The 18,078-nt window shown below is 43.5% G+C and overlaps 1 protein-coding gene across 2 annotated transcripts in view; it reads right to left on the bottom strand.

The window, feature by feature from the left end:
* Positions 1-14,718, bottom strand: part of CHRM4 (cholinergic receptor muscarinic 4) — a 126,594-nt gene extending 111,876 nt beyond the window's left edge. The window contains exon 1 of one of the 2 annotated variants that reach the window (XM_077461687.1): positions 14,545-14,718. In XM_077461687.1, the coding sequence (XP_077317813.1) occupies positions 14,545-14,584 (40 nt within the window). In that variant the 5' untranslated portion in view covers positions 14,585-14,718. Of the gene's footprint in view, positions 1-14,367; positions 14,487-14,544 lie in introns of those variants that run through there. The other variant, XM_077461695.1, reaches the window with a different exon arrangement.
* Between the last annotated feature and the right edge of the window lie 3,360 nt (positions 14,719-18,078).

The raw sequence follows: 18,078 nt of genomic DNA, 5'->3' as shown, positions 1-18,078 counted from the left end.
TTAACGCCTGTCTTCAGGACCCACTAAGGCCCCTTTCACACTGGGTGAAGCGCCACTATTTTTGCCAACACTTTACCGTCAATTTCACTGCGCTATTCGATCGCTAGCGGGAGAGAAGGGGTTAAAACCACTTCAAATCGCTGCTGCAGCAGTTATAGCCGCGCTGCCCCACTGATATCAATGGGCAGGAGCGGTGAAGGAGCGGTGTATACACCGCTCCAAAGATGCTGCTAGCAGCACTTTTTTAGCATCCTACCAGCGCACCGCTCCAGTGTGAAAGTCCTCGGGGCTTTCACATTGGAGACACAGGAGCCACTCTTTCAGGGCGCTTTGCAGGCGCTATTTTTAGCGCTGTAGCGCCTGCAAAGCACCCGAGTATGAAATTCAAGGGAGGGTCAACTGGGAGCTAGATTAAATGCATACAAATGTATACAGTACAGTTGTGTATTTTCCTCCGCACATGTATGAAAGCAATATGGAGGAGTGAGAAACATATCAGAGTCCATAACTCTTAAACAGGGCCTCTACTGCTTCTGAGGAAAGGGCATTAACCCTTAGACCCCTTTCACACCAGGGCGTTTTGCAGGCGCTATAGCGTCAGAAATAGCGCCTGCAATCCGCCTTAAAACAGCTGCACCATTGTTTGTAGTGTGAAAGCCCTAGGGCTTTCACACTACATCGGTGCGCTGGCAGGACGTCAGGGAAAAGTCCTGCCAGCAGCTTCTTTGGAGCGGTGAAGGAGCGGTGTGTTTACCGCTCCTCCACCGCTGCTCCCCATTGAAATCAATGGGGCAGCGCTGTAACACCGCCGTCAAAACGCCGCTTTTGCGGTGTATTGCCGGCGGTTTTAACCCTTTCTCGGCCGCTAGCGGGGTTAAAGCACCCCATTAGTGGCCGAAATGCGCCGCAAATCCGCTGCAAATCCGGCGGTAAAACGCCGCTAAAGATAGCGGTGTTTTACCGCCCACGCTATGGGCGGTGTGGTGTGAAAGGGGTCTAAATGTGTAAATAGAGACAGGAGACCCTCCAGACTCGCCTAATCATGCATCTGTCTCACAAATCATCTACTGCACGAATCTGCATTCCAATTTGCTAGACTCCCACAGATCGGCCAAATAAGGGTAGCATCATAGGTGTGCACATTATATTGCATTAGGGTGTGCACCCCAAAGCTCAAACACACATGGCTTTCTATGCAGCCTCATAGTTGTATATTAGCAGTGTATGATCTAAGGCAGTGGTCATCAACCCTGTCCTCAGGGCCCACTAACAGGCCAGGTTTTCAAGATAACTGAAATACATCACAGGTGATATCATTTGCTGCTCAATGATTGCAGTATTCTAGTCTGCATCTCCCCCAAGGTAATACTAAAAATCTGGCCTGTTAGTGGGTCCTGAGGACAGGAGGCTGCTCCAAAAGCTCCAAGCCTATTGAAAACACCCGCCCTATTAGCAACTTGCAGGTGCTGGCTCTGCTCAAGTTTAGATGAAAGAAAAAAATCCTAGACGGCAGGACACCGCTAAAGGCATCTTTATTGATTAATTAAAATCCAAAACAGTCACTTTGTGTGCTTGAGAAACAGGGGAAAACCTCTAAGGCGTTTCACATCATGTATTGATCAGCTATGACTAAGCATCAATATATGATGTGAAACCCGTTAGCTGTTTTCCCGTTTCTCATGCACACAAAGTCACTGTTTTGGATTTTAATTCATCAATAAAGATTACTTTAGCGGTGTGCGGCCGTCCAGGATTTTTTTCTTTCCTCTAGACAGGAGTTGAGAACCACTGATCTACAGGATATCACTTCAATGTGAAACAGATTGAAAAAAAACAGACAGATTTGACTATTCCTTCTTCTACCAAATGAAAGAAAATATTTCTTGTGTGTCTATGGGTCATCAAATTCAGCATGGATAGAAAAAAAAACTGACAGGGGATTTAAACGTTCCTTCTTCTAACTAAAATGGAAAAAACCTAAAAATGATGCTTAAACTATATCAAAAACATTAGCTATACTTTACGCTGCAATTGCGTATCTTGAGAATGCTAGCTGCCTGGCACATTAGTGAAACAGTAGCCCACAATTAAAGTATAATATACAGCCAGAATATCTGATTCCTATATACAAACTCCTTGATCTCCACATACTCCATTATAGAGTAACCCATGACTCCCTCACTTTTATTCCATCTAGGATCCATCTATCTGGACTACTAAATTGGTAAAGACTGTTGCTCATGCAATGTTAAGTGGCGCGCTCAAACATTTGAGGACTTTAAAGCCTAGTACACATGGGCCAAATGTCGGGCGACATCTAGGGTTGCCACCTCATACCTTTACACCCAAACACCTTTGCATTACACAGGTTCTGATGCTAATTAAATGCAGATAAGGCACCAAGTGAGTTTAATTACATAGTTACATGGTTACATAGTAGGTGAGGTCGAAAAAAGACGCCATCAAGTCCAAACTATCTGTGTGATTATAGGTCAGTATTACATTGTATATCCCTGTATGTTGTGGTCTTTCAGGTGCTTATCTAATAGTTTCTTGAAACTATCTATGCCCCCCCTCACTGAGACCACCGGCTGTGGAAGTGAATTCCACATCCTTGCTGCTCTTACAGTAAAGAACCCTCTATGTAGTTTAAGGTTAAACCTCTTTTCTTCTAATTATAATGAGTGGCCACGAGTCTTCTTAAACTCCGTTCCGTGAAAACGTTTTTTCCCTATTGTGGGGTCACCAGTACGGTATTTGTATATTGAAATCATATCCCCTCCCAAGCGTATCTTCTCCAGAGAGAAAAAGTTCAGTGCTCGCAACCTTTCCTCATAACTAATATCCTCCAGACCCTTTATTAGATTTGTTGCCCTTCTTTGTACTCGCTCCATTTCCAGTACATCCTTCCTGAGGACTGGTGCCCAGAACAGGACAGCATATTTTGGGTGCGGCCGGACCAGAGTCTTGTAGAGGGGGAAAATTATCGTTTTATCTGTAGAGTTGATCCCCTTTTTAATGCATGCCAATATCTGTTTGCTTGTTAGCAGCAGCTTGGTATTGCATGTCATTGCTGAGCCTATCATCTACTATGACACGAGGTCCTTTTCCATTCTAGATTCCCCCAGAGGTTCCCCCAGTGTATAGATTGCATTCATATTTTTGCCACCCAAATGCATTATTTTACATTTTTCTACATTGAACCTCATTTGCCATGTAGTTGCCCACCCCATCAATTTGTTCAGATCTTCTTGCAAGGTTTCTACATTCTGCAGAGAAGTTATTGCCCTGCTTAGCTTAGTATTGTCCGCAAATACAGAGATTGAACTGTTTACCCCATCCTCCAGGTCGTTTATGAACAAATTTAACAGGATTGGTCCCAGCACAGAACCCTGGCGGACCCCACTACCTACCCCTGACCATTCTGAGTACTCCCCATTTATCACCACCCTCTGAACTCGCCCTTGTAGCCAGAATAGTGTGTACTAGGTTTAAGTCTACTCATGGGCTGGCCAATCAGCATCTTTTTTGCTTTCAACTAGAATATGCCTTCCCTTCACAGTTTGGTCCTCAGGGCCCCACAGTGAGCACAATGGTTCTGAAGGACTTACTAAGGGACCTATTCCTAAAGAAACCCCTTTCTTCCATTTATCACATGCTCCAATCCTTCTCCACAAGCAAACGTATTTGGACTTGGAGGATTAGGATGACTGTTGGGACTACTACTTCAAGCGCCTTATCTCTTCTAGAGCTCCCCTTATTGAATTCAAATTCCTCCACAAAATCTACTTGACTCAAATGAGTCTTTATAAGGTCTGCTCATCCTCATCTGCACAATGATGGTGATGCACAGAGTCTCCAGCCTACTTTTTCCATGTTTTCTAGACTTGCCACAAAATCCATGTCTTTTGAAACTTGATTGCCAGGTTTCTGGAAGACTTAACGACAATCCTGGTACAACCTGCACCTCACCTTTTCCTATTATGGCTAAAAGAATCTCCATTTCCTTCTAGTGCTGCCCGCGTTTGTTGGATATTCTACTCTACTATGCTCGTGAAATGACCCTGAACCACCCCTGTTGGACTCTCGAAAAAAGTCTGGAAATTCAATGGTGCGTTTCTACAGAGCAAGTTATGAAAGTGCCTTAAGATATTTAAAAAAGTTTGGCTGAATTACTTCCTTTCTACCTCAGAACCTTGATGTGTGTTACAGAATTTCCCATTCCACAGCCATTATTTGCCCTCACCTCAACCACCTGCTATATGTTATAGGTGGTAGTATTTTTGACAGTTGGGACTAGTATTTACTATCTAATTCTTTCCCTCACACAATTCCCCCTTTTCATTCTCTCCCTACACCCCCCCTTCCATTACAAACCCCTCCACTGCCCCGGCCTTTCTTGCCCTCTTCCCTCCCATTCCTTCCCCTCCCTTCTACCTACACTCCCACCACCACATAACTTCCACCCCCCCCCCCCCCCCCTTCTTTCCCATTTCTCCACTTTCTTGATGGCCACATCTGGTATATATTGTATTTTCTCAATAGGCCCATCCTAAAGCGCACCTGTAGAGTTACGCATAATATTTCCTTGTCAGGTCTAGCCAAGCAAGCCTTAGCACAGCTTCTTCTTTGCAGTTTTTGTTCTTGTTCTCTTGTTCTTGTTTTATATTGTACAATTGTATTACCATACAATGTATGTAATTCTTAAAATCAATATAAAAATATGGTATATGCACCAAAAGCATATTACTTTCTTTATGTATGTAGTGCTAGGGAAAGTTTTATCGGACAAAAATATCTATCATTATATGTTTTATTTGTGTAAATGTCTATTTCGTAAAGATTGCTATAAATTAAAACATTTGGTAGCACTACCATGTGCCATATGGGACTCGGCTTATCTGCAAAATTTGAGTTTTTTCCCGTTGTGGCCTTCAGTAAATCTTATAGTATCATCAGCACCCTTCTTGAACAAGTACATACGTAAAATCGTTTACAAGATTAGCCACCAAAAGAATGTATGGCATTTAATCAGTCTGAGTTGACTTATAGATTTGGACTAAGAGCCAAGAGCAGCAAAGCACAATCATTATGCTATTACAGTAAGGAAGCACGACCTCAATGTGTAACAAACAAATAAAGCCCCTTATGTACATATGTAATTACTAAATACCTATTTAAGTAGAGTTTTTACATCTTGCATGTTTAAAATTCTTAAACAAAATTATAGATTACCTAGTAGTACCTAGTCACATTCAGTTGGACTGTGTTTGTATTGTTGAAGATGATTCATAGCTTCTCCAAGCCACTTCTTCAGTTATAATAAGTGTCAGGAACACACTCTGGCATTTATATCCACACAAGTAGTACTTTGGCCTTAATCCAATCACCATGGAATGTGTCAAGATAGATGTTGTTTGTCCAGTGGTCCATGGTGTTTGGTTTAAAGCAGAGGTCTCCAAACTTTCTAAGCAAAGGGCCAGTTTAATATCCCTCAAACTTGAGGGGCGCTGGACTGTGAGCAATGCGAACAGAAAATGCCCTGGCATCAGTGGGCATAAACAATGCCCCATAATTGTTTGAATGGAAGAAATAATGCCCCATTGTTTGTATCAATGGGAGGAATAGTGTCCCATCGATAGTGTCAGTTAGTGGAATAGTGCCCCATCGATGGTGACAGTGGGAGGAACAGTGTCCCAACGATGGTGTTAGTTGGTGAAATACTGCCTCAACTATGGTGTTAGCAAAACAGTGCCAGATTGATGGTATTAGTGAGAGGAATAGAGCCCCATCAATGGTATTAGTGAGAGGAATAGTGCCTCATCTATGATGTCAGTGAGAAGAATAGTGCCCCATTGATGGTGATAGTGGGAGGAATAGTGCCCCATTCATGGTGTCTGTCAGTGGAAGGAATAGTGCCCCATCAATGGTGTAAGTTGGTGGAATAGTGCCTATCAATGGTGTAAGTTGGTGGAATAGTACCCCATCGATGCTGTCAGTTGGTTGAATAGTCCCCCATCGATGGTGTCAGTTGGTTGAATAGTCCCCCATCGATGGTGTCAGTTGGTGGAATAATGCCTTGAGGGCCAGATAAAGGCAAGTCATGGGTCACATTCGGCACCTAAGCCACAGTCTGGAGACCACTAGTTTAAGGTGACTGTGCTACCTGTGTGGATATAAATGTTTGGTTATGTTCCCATCATTTATGAAAAAGATGTGGCTTTAAGAAGCTAACAAAAACATCTCCAACATTACAGAACTAGTCCAGTTGAATGTTACCAACTATTACTAGCTATAATATGACCTGGACAAATGAAAGCCTTCAGGGACACAAGACTGTAGGTTCTTTAGGTGACATATGGTAGATGTGGGTTTGGGAGGAGTTTATGTTCTTTGGCATTATGCTGCTTATACGTGGGTAGATGGAGGCAACTCTCCAAACATTTGTCAAACAGGTGTACACCATTATTCACTCCCCCCCCCCCCCCCCCCCCAGTAAATTTTCCATTAGCAATAGCTAATAGCTAACAATAGCTGCTTAGGATAGCTGCTTAGGACATTGCTCGTTTTCTACAAACATAACTAGCGATTCATTTGACATGTTCTCCTTACCATACACTATTCACTTAAAGCCCATTTGACCTTTCCATTTAAAACAACTAAATGCATTTCAGGTTTATCTTAACTAAAGGTGTGCAAAGTCTTAAGCCCCATACACACTATCAGATTTTCTGCAGACTTTTTCCTTCAGATTTACCAAAACCATGTAGTGCAAGGGCCTGCCTGATTGCATACACATTGAAACTCCTAAGGTTTGACCTCATATTATATGTTTTTGGTAAATCTGAAGGACAAAAATCAGCAGAAAATCTGATAGTGTGTATGGGGCTTTACTGTACATTTTCTTTAGTAGAAAACTCTGTCCGCTGCCAGCATGCTGCAGAGAAAGACCCTTGCTCTTTGTGTGGAAGCAGTAGTGTCCAGTGGTTTGGCACTCCCCCTACTGAGTCAAAGTTAAAGTACTCAATTGGCAGGGAGTACGACTTTTGAATGCAGAACTATAGGTCAGACTTAGAAGATCTCTGCAAGGAGACCACTGCTTCCACACAGGGAGCAAGAATCCTTCTCTGCAGCATGCTGGAAGGGTACAGAGTTTTCTACTCAGATGTAGGCTGCTTACTATAGAAAAAAAATTAAAATACTTTTATTGCACTTTAAATGTACCTTGAGTGCACTTTGAAAGTATTTAAGTATTTTAAACCAAAGATTCAATTGGACATGAACATTAAAAAATTTACCATATTGTACAGGGATGCTTAAACAAGTTCATTTATTTTGCAAGTGCTATTAATGACAATGACATGCAAAAAGCATTAACCCACATCAGCCAATCACATTACAGCAAACTGTCTATAGAATATAGGTGACAGCATCATTGCCCCGCTGTTATATCAAATAAACCAGGAATGTGAATATTAGTGTATCAAGGTCTCGGACCTCCAACGGCCTAATAGTGACCTCCAGAGTCAGGGATAGCTTACATCCGTCTTTGTAGAGTGGGTTACAAGGCATGTTGGGTGTAATGCAAGCTGAAGTGATGGGTGCCAGACACCTTTTGAATACAAAAGAGATTTATTGTCTCTAAACAGAACTTTGGGAGAGCGGGTTAAGGCTAGGACACCCTTAAGTAGATGCAATGATAATTGGCAGACTTCAAGACTTCTATAGGTATTCAGCTATACAGGTGAAGGCCTCCAGACAGATAGCACTAAAGCCCCGTACACACGAGAGGATTTATGTCCGACAGACTTCCGAAGGAGTCCTGCCGGAGTTCTGCCGGAGTTCCGACAGAGTTCTGACGGACTTTTCGACTGAGCGGACTTGGCCACACACAATCACACCAAACTCCGACGGATTCGAGCGTGATGACGTACGACTGGACTCGAATAAGGAAGTTCATAGCCGGTAGCCAATAGCTGCCCTAGCGTCGGTTTTAGTCCGTCGGAATAGCATACACACGAGCGAATTTTTCGAAGGGACCGGGTCCGGCGGAGTTCCGTCGGAAAAATTTGAAGCATGTTCCATTTTCTAAAGTCCGTCAGACTTTTGCAAATCAAAAGTCCGTTGCAGCCCACACACGATCGAATAGTCTGACGGAATCATTCCGTCGGACTTTGGATGTTGAAAAGTCCGCTCGTGTGTACGCGGCATTATAGTTAGGACCGCTGTCTTCTATGGCAACAAATCTTGTAACAGTCCCTAACGGTGGCTGTACTTAACTATTGTCAACACAAAGCCCTTGTACACACGGTCGGAGATTCCGTCGGAATGTGTCCGATCGGAGCGTTTTGTCGGATATTCCGACTGTGTGTGGTCTGCATCGGACTGTTTCCGTCTGAATATCCGTCGGACCAACTTTTCCAACTTGCCGGAAATATTTTCTGACAAAATGCTCCGATCGGACATACTCCGATCATGTGTAGAGAATTCCAATCGGACAAAGTGCCACACATGCTCAGATCAAATTCCTACACCAAAGCTATTGGCTACTAGCATGCACATAGTCCCGTCGTAACGAAATAACGTCATCACGTCGGATTTTCCGACAATTTTGTCCAACCGTGTGTATACAACAGTTTCAGACAAAATCCGTCGGACAAAATCGGACGGATTTGGTTGTCGGAATCTCCGACCGTGTGTACAAGGGCAAATAGTTCTCCTCGCATGCTACAGTCTCTCACTGTAGGCCTTCACTCACTGAGCTCCTGGTCTCTCACTAAACTCTCGGACCCAATCACCACTAGATCCCCTGAACTTGTTCACTTCCATAACTTGGTATCTTCCTCAAGCGTCACCCCCACTTCTCTGTTTGGTCTCTGGCTTGGCACTCACAGATACTCCTCAAGCGTCACCCCTACTGACCCGCTAGGTCCTTGGCTTGGCACTCACTGATTCTCCTCAAGTGTCACCTTTGCTGTCCCACTGGGTCCCTGGCTTGGCACTTGCTGAAGTTCTTCACTTCTTCACTTTCCCCGGCTGGTGAGAAGACTGCTCTGGTACTGGCTTCAGCTTACTTACAGTGGTCTCCGGTAACAAGGTGGATGGTCCCTTACTGGCTACAGCTTCCCCTCTACCTCCAACCACAACTGGTTCCCTGTCCGGCCGAACCGTTACTCTCGGTTGTACTACCAATCCTGCAGTCCCAACTCTGCGCTGTTTCTCCTGCTTCTGGACAGGCCCTCAGACAGCCTAGCAGCCAGATGTCCCCGGGATAGGCCTCAAGATTCTGGCCTAGGGGCAGCATGACACACGACCGCCCAGATAGCCGTCTTGGTGGCACAGAACCCCGATCACCTAACTCCACCCAAATAAATACGCTCTCCCAGCAGGCCAAGGGGCTAAAGAAACCCCCGCCAATTGTCTGAGACATCCCATCCATTCATATCCTGACCTCGCTAAGCCCTTGTCTATCTAGTGTCACCAGCATAACGCCACTTAGCGACAGAAGAGAGAAGGTGCAGCAAGTCCAGAACTAGAGAGGAATCAGTGAATCTACTAATGCCACGTACACACAACCGGACTTTTCAACGGACTAGGTCCGACGGTCTTCCCGATGAACTTTCAGTGGAGGTCCAACGGACGTTCTGAACGAAACGGGCTTGGCCACACACGACCAGACTAAGTCTGTTCGAAAGTCTGTTCATTTTGAACGTGATGACGTAAACAGGACTAAACAAGGAAGTTCAATAGCCAGTAGCCAATAGCTGCCCTTGTGTCATATTTGCTCCTTCGGACTAGCACACAGACAAACGGGTTTCCCGATTTTTAGTCCGTCTGACTTGAGTCCGTCGGATAGATTTAAAACATGTTTTATTTCTAGGTTCGTCTGAATTTTGGGGAAAAAAAGTCAGCTGGAGCCCACACATGATCGAATTGCCCGACGGATTCCGGTCCGCCGAACCAAGTCTGCCGGAGAGTCTGATTGTGTGTATGCGGCATAACAATTAACCAAGGCAACTACCATCTGGCAAACTAAATTTACTAGCAACACTGCCTAAACACCAGGGTGCTACATTAGATTAGCTAAGGAACCAATCAAGTTTATTTTTTTCGTGGAACAAAACCCTCTTATCCTTTTCAGCCAAGGAAGCTGCCTCTGCCTCTGTTTAATCTGCAAATGCCAAGATGCTGCACATGTGATAATTCATTATTCCAGCCATTTGATGGTTTTACAGTTTGGTTGAAATCACAAGCAAATGTGACAGTTAGCTTTCTCGATGTCGGTAATGAAACCGTTAAATTGAAGGGTTTAGTACCGCTTTAAACGACTTTTATGAAATTGTATAACTGAAACATGGTTAGACTCACTGGGAAGGCATCAGAGGACCTTCATCAAACCAATCCTCCTAATATTTTATTAACGCTATTTACCCCACTCATGCAAACCTTGAAATTAGACAAGCAATAACAAAAGCCCCTGAGCAGTATGTAATCCCTGTCCCTGAGCTGTATGTGAAAACTTGTCCCTGCCCCTGAGCAATATGTAAAACCTGTCCCTGCCCCTGAGCAGTATGTAATCCCTGCCTCTGAGCAGTATGTGGAAATGTGTCCCTGTCCCTGAGCAGTATACAAAACCTGTCCCTTCCCCTAAGCAGTATGTAAACCCTGCTCCATGCCCATAGCAATATGTAAAACCTGTCCCTGAGCAGTATGTAAAGTCTGTCCATCCCTGCCCCTGAGCAGTATGTAAAACCTGTCCGTCCCTGCCCCTGAGCAGTATGTAAAACATGTCCGTCCCTGCCCCTGAGCAGTATATAAAACCTGTTTTATTTTGTTTGGCTCATGCCTCACTATATTCAGTTTTCTTAAGCAAAACATTTTAGGGAAAAATTTGCAGGTATGTCATATTTACATCAAAGTATACTGCACTGACTTCTGAACAGTCCCATTAATTGGGCTGGGTGCACGCCTAACAGTGGTATTGTAAATGTCCAACCTGCAATCATCAGCTGACTGTTGGGCTCCTTATGTGATAGTCCAATGGTAAGGAAAAGCCAACATACCAGAAGATCCAAGTGAAAAAAAAGGTTACCCCAATGTTTCCAGAGCACAGTGGCCCTCTTTGTTAAGACAACAAGCAGAGGCAGAGACATACCTGAGACTTCAGTAAATATTCCACCTGGATCTACAACTGACGTGTTGGCTTTTTCTGATCATTATTAGACTATCATATAAGCACCCCAACTGATGAAGCTTGTATTGCAGGTTGACAATCATGCTGTTAATTATAAGGCAATGGCTTAGCGTTGTCAACCTGCAACAGGCAGTGTTGTTACTGGCAGGATCTTCAGGGAGACCACATTGGAACAGACTAGAAAAAAAGAAAACTGTATATAGTGAGACATGATGCCAAAACCATATTTGGGGTTTATATAGACTTGAATGGGCCACGTTGATGTGTATGAGTCACCATTTCTAATCATTTCATATAGTTACTCTACCGTAAGTATTGCCTTGTCCAGCCCTTTAAAGTTGAGGAAATCAGACAGGTGTTCTCTAGACACCCAAATCTGGTTCCATTACTCTGTTCTAAAGAATGCATAGAGTGGATGACATGTTTGTGAGACCCAGGAAGATTCCTATGTACTAAAATAGCACAGGATGCAAAGCTTGAAGCTTGCAGTGTCTTTTGTAACGAATCTGTCACCAAGCTCAAGTGACAGCTCCTTGGTGGATCTCCTATTATACTAAGTAGCACAAGTGTAACAAATGGGATCAGCCAGTGTTCATTAAAGACATCTGAGGGTATCTTTATGTTAAAAGGGAAAGTGAACGGCTAGGCATTGATTCCTATTTCTTGGATTATTATGTCCGCTTCTCTCCACCCTTACGGTTTAGGTGAACTTGCTCTATCCTCTCTCTATGCTGCTGTATTATACAGACATTGCTCTTCTACTTACATCCGATGCAATTACACATGTCACATTACAAGGGTTACCCTCGTTACTTTGCAATTTGCATGGCTGTGTGTCGTTTCCAGTGCTAAATAACATCTTATGAGCCTCTCTAATCATCCCCGCTCAGCTGTGGGGCATGTCTAATTTTAGCATACAGCTCCCCTGTGATCCATACCCCAAATATGAGCTTTTTCTCGGCTCTCATCGTCTCCTGGAAGCCAGCAGCACAACTGCAGTAGAATTGAATTGAACTTCTCCGTGTCCCCACAAAGGGACCATGACTCTTTGAAACAAGACCAGGGCATAGTGGCATTTAATATCCTCAAAACAGGGGTGCTGAAAAACCTTCCAATGATAGGACTATGGACCTATGATGACTTTTTCATTGAGTAAGTTTATTTATAGTGGTATTTATTATCTTCAAAATAGAGGTGCTAATAATCCTCCCAGTGATAGGACTATAGATCTATGATGACCCTTTCATGGAGTAAGTTAATTGTTAGCAGCAGGATTTAATATCCTTAAAATAGGAGCATCAATAATCCATCCAGTGATCTGACCGTAGACCTCTCATGACCCTTTCATGGAGTAAGTTAAATTTAAATAGTAGGATTTAATATCCCCAAAAGACGGGTGCTGATAACCCTTCCAGTGATAGGACCATAGACCTCTGATGACCCTTTTATGCAGTAAGATAATCACTAATAGCAGGAGCTAATATCCACAAAAGAGGGGTGCTGATACCCGTTTTAGTGATTGGACCATGGACCTCTGATGACCCTTTCATGGACTAAGGTAATTGTTAATAGTGGGATTTATTAACCTTAAAAGAGTTGGGCTGATTACCCTTCAAGTGATAGGACCATAGACCTCTGATGACCCTTTTATGCAGTAAGATAATCACTAATAGCAGGAGCTAATATCCACAAAAGAGGGGTGCTGATACCCATTTTAGTGATTGGACCATGGACCTCTGATGACCCTTTCATGGACTAAGGTAATTGTTAATAGTGGGATTTATTAACCTTAAAAGAGTTGGGCTGATTACCCTTCAAGTGATAGGACCATAGACCTCTGATGACCCTTTTATGCAGTAAGATAATCACTAATAGCAGGAGCTAATATCCACAAAAGAGGGGTGCTCATACCCGTTTTAGTGATCGGACCATGGACCTATGATGACCCTTTCATGGACTAAAAGTAATGATGAATAGCAGGATTTAGTATACTCAAAATAGGGGCACTGATAACTATTCCAATCCCTCTCTGATATGTCCATGGACCTATGGTAACATATACAGGATCAAAAGACCATGGACCTTCGATGACCCTTTCATGAAATACAATATCCACAAAATAGGGTGCTAATAGTCCTTCCAATCCCTCTGTGATAGAACCATGGACCCATGATGACATTAACAGGATCATAGGACTATTTTCATGGGGGGTAAGGTAATTATTAATAGCAGGATTTAAAATCCATGAAATAGGGGTGCTAATAACCTCTATGATAGGACGATGCACCTCTAATGACATACATAGTATCATCGGACCATGGACCTATAATAACATATACAGAATCATTGGACCATGGACCTATGATGACATATACAGTATCTTTGGACCATGGACCTATGATGACATATACAGTATCTTTGGACCATGGACCTATGATGACGGTTTTGTGGAGTAAGTAATTATTAATATCTGTTAAATATCACACCATATACACTTTGCTAACCCTTGTATTTTAAATGCTTTTATAAACACAGGGATCAATAATGGATCACCATTATAGATCACATCTTAATATATAAATGCTATGCTTACCTTGTCCGTATTTAAAGGGGTGCATGCAGTACATGAAAAAAAAAAAAAAAAAAAAAAAAAATATATATATATATATATATATATATATATATATATATTGTAATGGCATGCTGGATGATTTCAATTTATTACCTTGACAGATCACTGTTAACCCTTTCAGTCCTCTCCCTGTCTAAATTATATGGAGACCCTATTATGAAAGGTGCCATGTTGCGAATTAGTATTCAATTAAAAGAATACTAGAACTTTGTTAACCCTTTGCTCCCCCTCCATTAGAGTCAAGCATGGCGTGCATATTTTTTATGACAAAATAAAACCACAACTCAGCCACTGAAGGAGAATGAGCTGGAATACAACACAGTTACACGAGTCTGGTACATAACCCCCCCCCAGGTTATGAGGAATGAAAGGTAGGTGTCTCTGAGTGATCATACATCTTCTATAGATGCCAGCTATGCAGGGCCACCTTCCTGCAAGTGCTCATATACAGGTAGAGGAAACCTTTGGGTCTCCCAGGTGTCATGGCACTACAAGTCCCAGCGTGCCCCTTTACACCCATGTGGTTACCTACCCTACCTACCACCAGGTACAGGAAACCTTTGGCTTTCCAGTTGTGGTGGCACTACAAGTCCCAGCGTGTCCCTTGTAAGCCATGTTTCCTTTTGCAATGTTCATTTGTAAAGCTCATAGATGTCCCAGTCCAGGTCACCAGCCAGTGTGTCCTCCTACAGGTGTGTCCCCAGCCAGAAGCACTTACCTTTGTCCTCCATGAGGACAGCCCCTCCCTGGGAGTTCATGGTGCCCTTCTAGTACAGCGGTGCCCACTCTTCACACTTCCAGTGCCCAGACATCCCACACTGCTGATCGGGAGAACTCCACGTTCCCTCCCGCTCCCCCCGAGCTCCGCGCACAGACTGGCCCCCACCCGCGGACTGCCGGGGCTAAGCATCCGTGACGTCACGACCCAGCGGCCAATGGCAGAGCGGTACCCAGCCTCAGCTCCCACCTGGCTGCATCTGGCGGAGGGGTGCGGCACTCTTTGGATGCCGGAGCGGGCAGGTGACGGGGAGGACGGGGAGGAGGGCTGGCTGCACCGGAATGTCACCTGTACAGGAACACACAACCTACCGATAGGAAACACCGTGCATGAAAACTTATCCATCGGGATTAATCATTTTATATATATATATATATATATATATATATATATATATATATATATATATATATATATATATATTATTTTTTTATTATTTCTTTGCTTGTGCACAGCTATCCTAGAAAAATCTCCAAATTATATATATATATATACAGATGTCCCCACCCTCCATCAGGTTCACAGGTGTCCCCACCCTCCATCAGGTTCACAGGTGTCCCCACCCTCCATCAGGTTCACAGGTGTCCCCACCCTCCATCAGGTTCACAGGTGTCCCCACACTTCATCAGGTTCACAGGTGACCCAGCCCCTTTACCAGATTCACAGATGACCCACCCTTCATAAGGTTCACAGGTGTCCCTGCCCTTCATCATGTTTACAGGTGTCCCCATCCTTCATCAGGTTCACAGGTGTCCCCACCCTTCATCAGGTTCACAGGTGACCCTTCATCAGATTCCCAGGTAACCCACCCTTCATAAGGTTCACAGGTGTCCCTGCCCTTCATGGCGTTCACAGGTGTCTCTGCCCTTCATCAGGTTATCAGGTGTCCCCATCCTTCATTAGGATCACAGGTTTCCCAACACTTCATCAGGTTCACAGGTGACCCCAACCCTTCATCAGATTCACAGGTGACCCACCCTTCATAAGGATTACAGGTGTCCTTGCCCTTCATCAGGTTCACAGGTGTTCCTGTTCTTCACCAAGTTCACAGATGTCCTTGCTCTTTATCATGTTCACAGGTGTTCCCCACCCTTCATCAGGTTCACAGTTGTCCCTGTCCTTCATCAGGTATACAGGAGTCATCACCCTTCATCTGGTTCACAGGTGTTCTTGTTCTTCATCAAGTTCACATATGTCCTTGCTCTTCATCAGGTTCACAGGTGTCCCCATACTTCATTGGGTTCACAGGTGTCCCTGTCCTTCATAAGGTTTACAGGCGTCCCAACCCTTCATTGGGTTTATAGGAGTCACTGCCCTTCATCAGATTAACAGGTGTAAATGCTCTTGATCAAGTTCACAGGTGCCCTCGCCCTTCATCAGTCTCATAGGCACCCCCGCCCTTCATCAGGTTTGCAGACAACCCCATCCTTTATGGGGCTTGTAGGTGTCCCCACCCTTTATCAGGTTTACAGGTGTCGCTACCCTTCATCAGGTTCACAGTTGTCCCTGCCCTTCATCAGCTTCATAGGTGTCTTTGTCCTTTCTCAGAGTCACAGAATTTTCCAACCCTCATCAGATTTACACATGTGCCTGCTCTTTATCACGTACACAGATGTCCCTGCTCTTCATCAGGTTCACAAACATCCACGCACTTCATCAAGTTCACTGGCATTCCCAACCTTCATCCTGCCATTTGGTTGTGCAGCATAATTGCCTTGGATTCTAGTTCTACATAACATTGTATATACAGTATATATTTATTTATTTATTTTGGAGAGCTAAGAGCTCAGCACTTCTTAAATCATCCAGAAGTATTTAATCACGAAATGGTACATGAGAATGTAAAATAGAGGATAGCTTCTGGTTTCCCAGCTCTTCCTCAACTTTGTGGTATGTTACATTGTACAAAACAAGTTGAAATGTGTGCACAAGAAATGCATCCTCAAATCTATTACGACCAAGGTCTACCACCAGGCCTAATTGAGCCGATGATGCATTTTCTGCTGTGGATACATTTAAATTTGCTTTGTTACAATATATCCTACCATACCATTGATAAAGAAACTTCTCAGGGCCTGTAATGGTTAGGACATAATCATGTGTGTGACAGGTGGAATGTATTGATGGATTGGCATTGCATTCATTAGGGTATAATAAAACCCCCTGTGATCAGTTGCTACTCAAATGCAGGAAAAAAATTGGTACAGACTTTTGCTTAACACATCTTAAAAAAACATTTTTGGAGGATGATGGTAAATTTTTCTGCCTTTGGCAGTCTGGGCTGCTATAAGATGAAATTGAGCCAAGGAGTCACCACTCTTGTAAAGAAGGACTGTACTTTGGCAAAGAGGACATATCATACAATGAAAGTTACCCAACCCCAAAAAAGCCCAACTCCAGCCCCCTCCCAACACCATTAGTCTTTGGGTCCAGTCACATGGTTTTTCATAGGTCCTCTTCCATCTCTTCTTCTTCCAGCAGTTCTGCAGTATGGTGTAACACTAACACAATGATCAACAGGCTGTATATAAAAACATAAGTGGTCCATATAGTGAACTTGGTGTTCAGTTATTTACTTTAAGGTCATCACAGAGGACAAGGGGGCACTCTTTATGTCTGTAGGAAAAGAGATTTAATCACCAAATACGGAAAGGTTTCTTTACAGTAAGAGCTGTGGAAATGCTGAATACACTCCCTCAAGAGCTGGTTCTGGCCAGCTCAGTAGATTGCTTTAAAAAAGGACTGGATTCTTTCCTAAATGTACATAATATAACTGTATACTAGCATTTAGAGGTAAAGTTGATCCAGAGAAAATCTGAGTGTCTCTCAGGGGATCAGGAAGAGTTTTTTTCCCCCTGCTGTAGCAAATTGGATCATGCTTTGCTGTTTTTTTTTTGCCATCCTCTGGATCAACTGTGGAGATAGGATTGTGTATATGGGATTGTATGATATATATATATATATATATATATATATATATATAATTTTTTTTTTTTTCCTTTTTATAGGTTAAACTAGATGGACTTTCGATGCATTCTCCTGTGATTCCAGGTTGGCCCGATGGCACAACCCCAGAGTTGTGTCCTTGATGCCCCTTACTTAAAGGAATAGGGTGGAATGATGTTGGGCTTGTCTCAACCCAAGAAGTGGAACAGCACTGGATCACAGCCAGAACTGCTTTTTTGTTTTGAAAAAGTCTGGGCAATTCTTTTTTTTAACATATGTGTCATAAAGTGAGGTTGGGCTTCAAAGGGACAACTGGACTTAGGAGGTATAGAAGCTTCCTTATTTAACTCTATGCACCCACATACAAACAGGGCATTTAGATCAGCAGGGGCTGTTTTTGTTCTCCACATATTTCCCTTGCAGTCTCCAGAGCAGTCCCTCCCATCACCGATTGTTAGGATGCTGGTGGCAAGGCCCAGACCACCTCCATACAGCCCCGCTCTGTCTCACAGCTCCTACCCTATGACA

This window comes from Lithobates pipiens, unplaced genomic scaffold, assembly GCF_037356315.1.
Source record: "Lithobates pipiens isolate NorthernLeopardFrog02 unplaced genomic scaffold, aLitPip1_a1.2 Scaffold_10, whole genome shotgun sequence".
In the NCBI taxonomy this organism is placed as follows: Eukaryota; Metazoa; Chordata; class Amphibia; order Anura; family Ranidae; genus Lithobates; species Lithobates pipiens.
The sequence above is the reverse complement of the archived record's forward strand: the minus strand, read 5'-3'. Positions and strand labels throughout refer to the sequence as shown.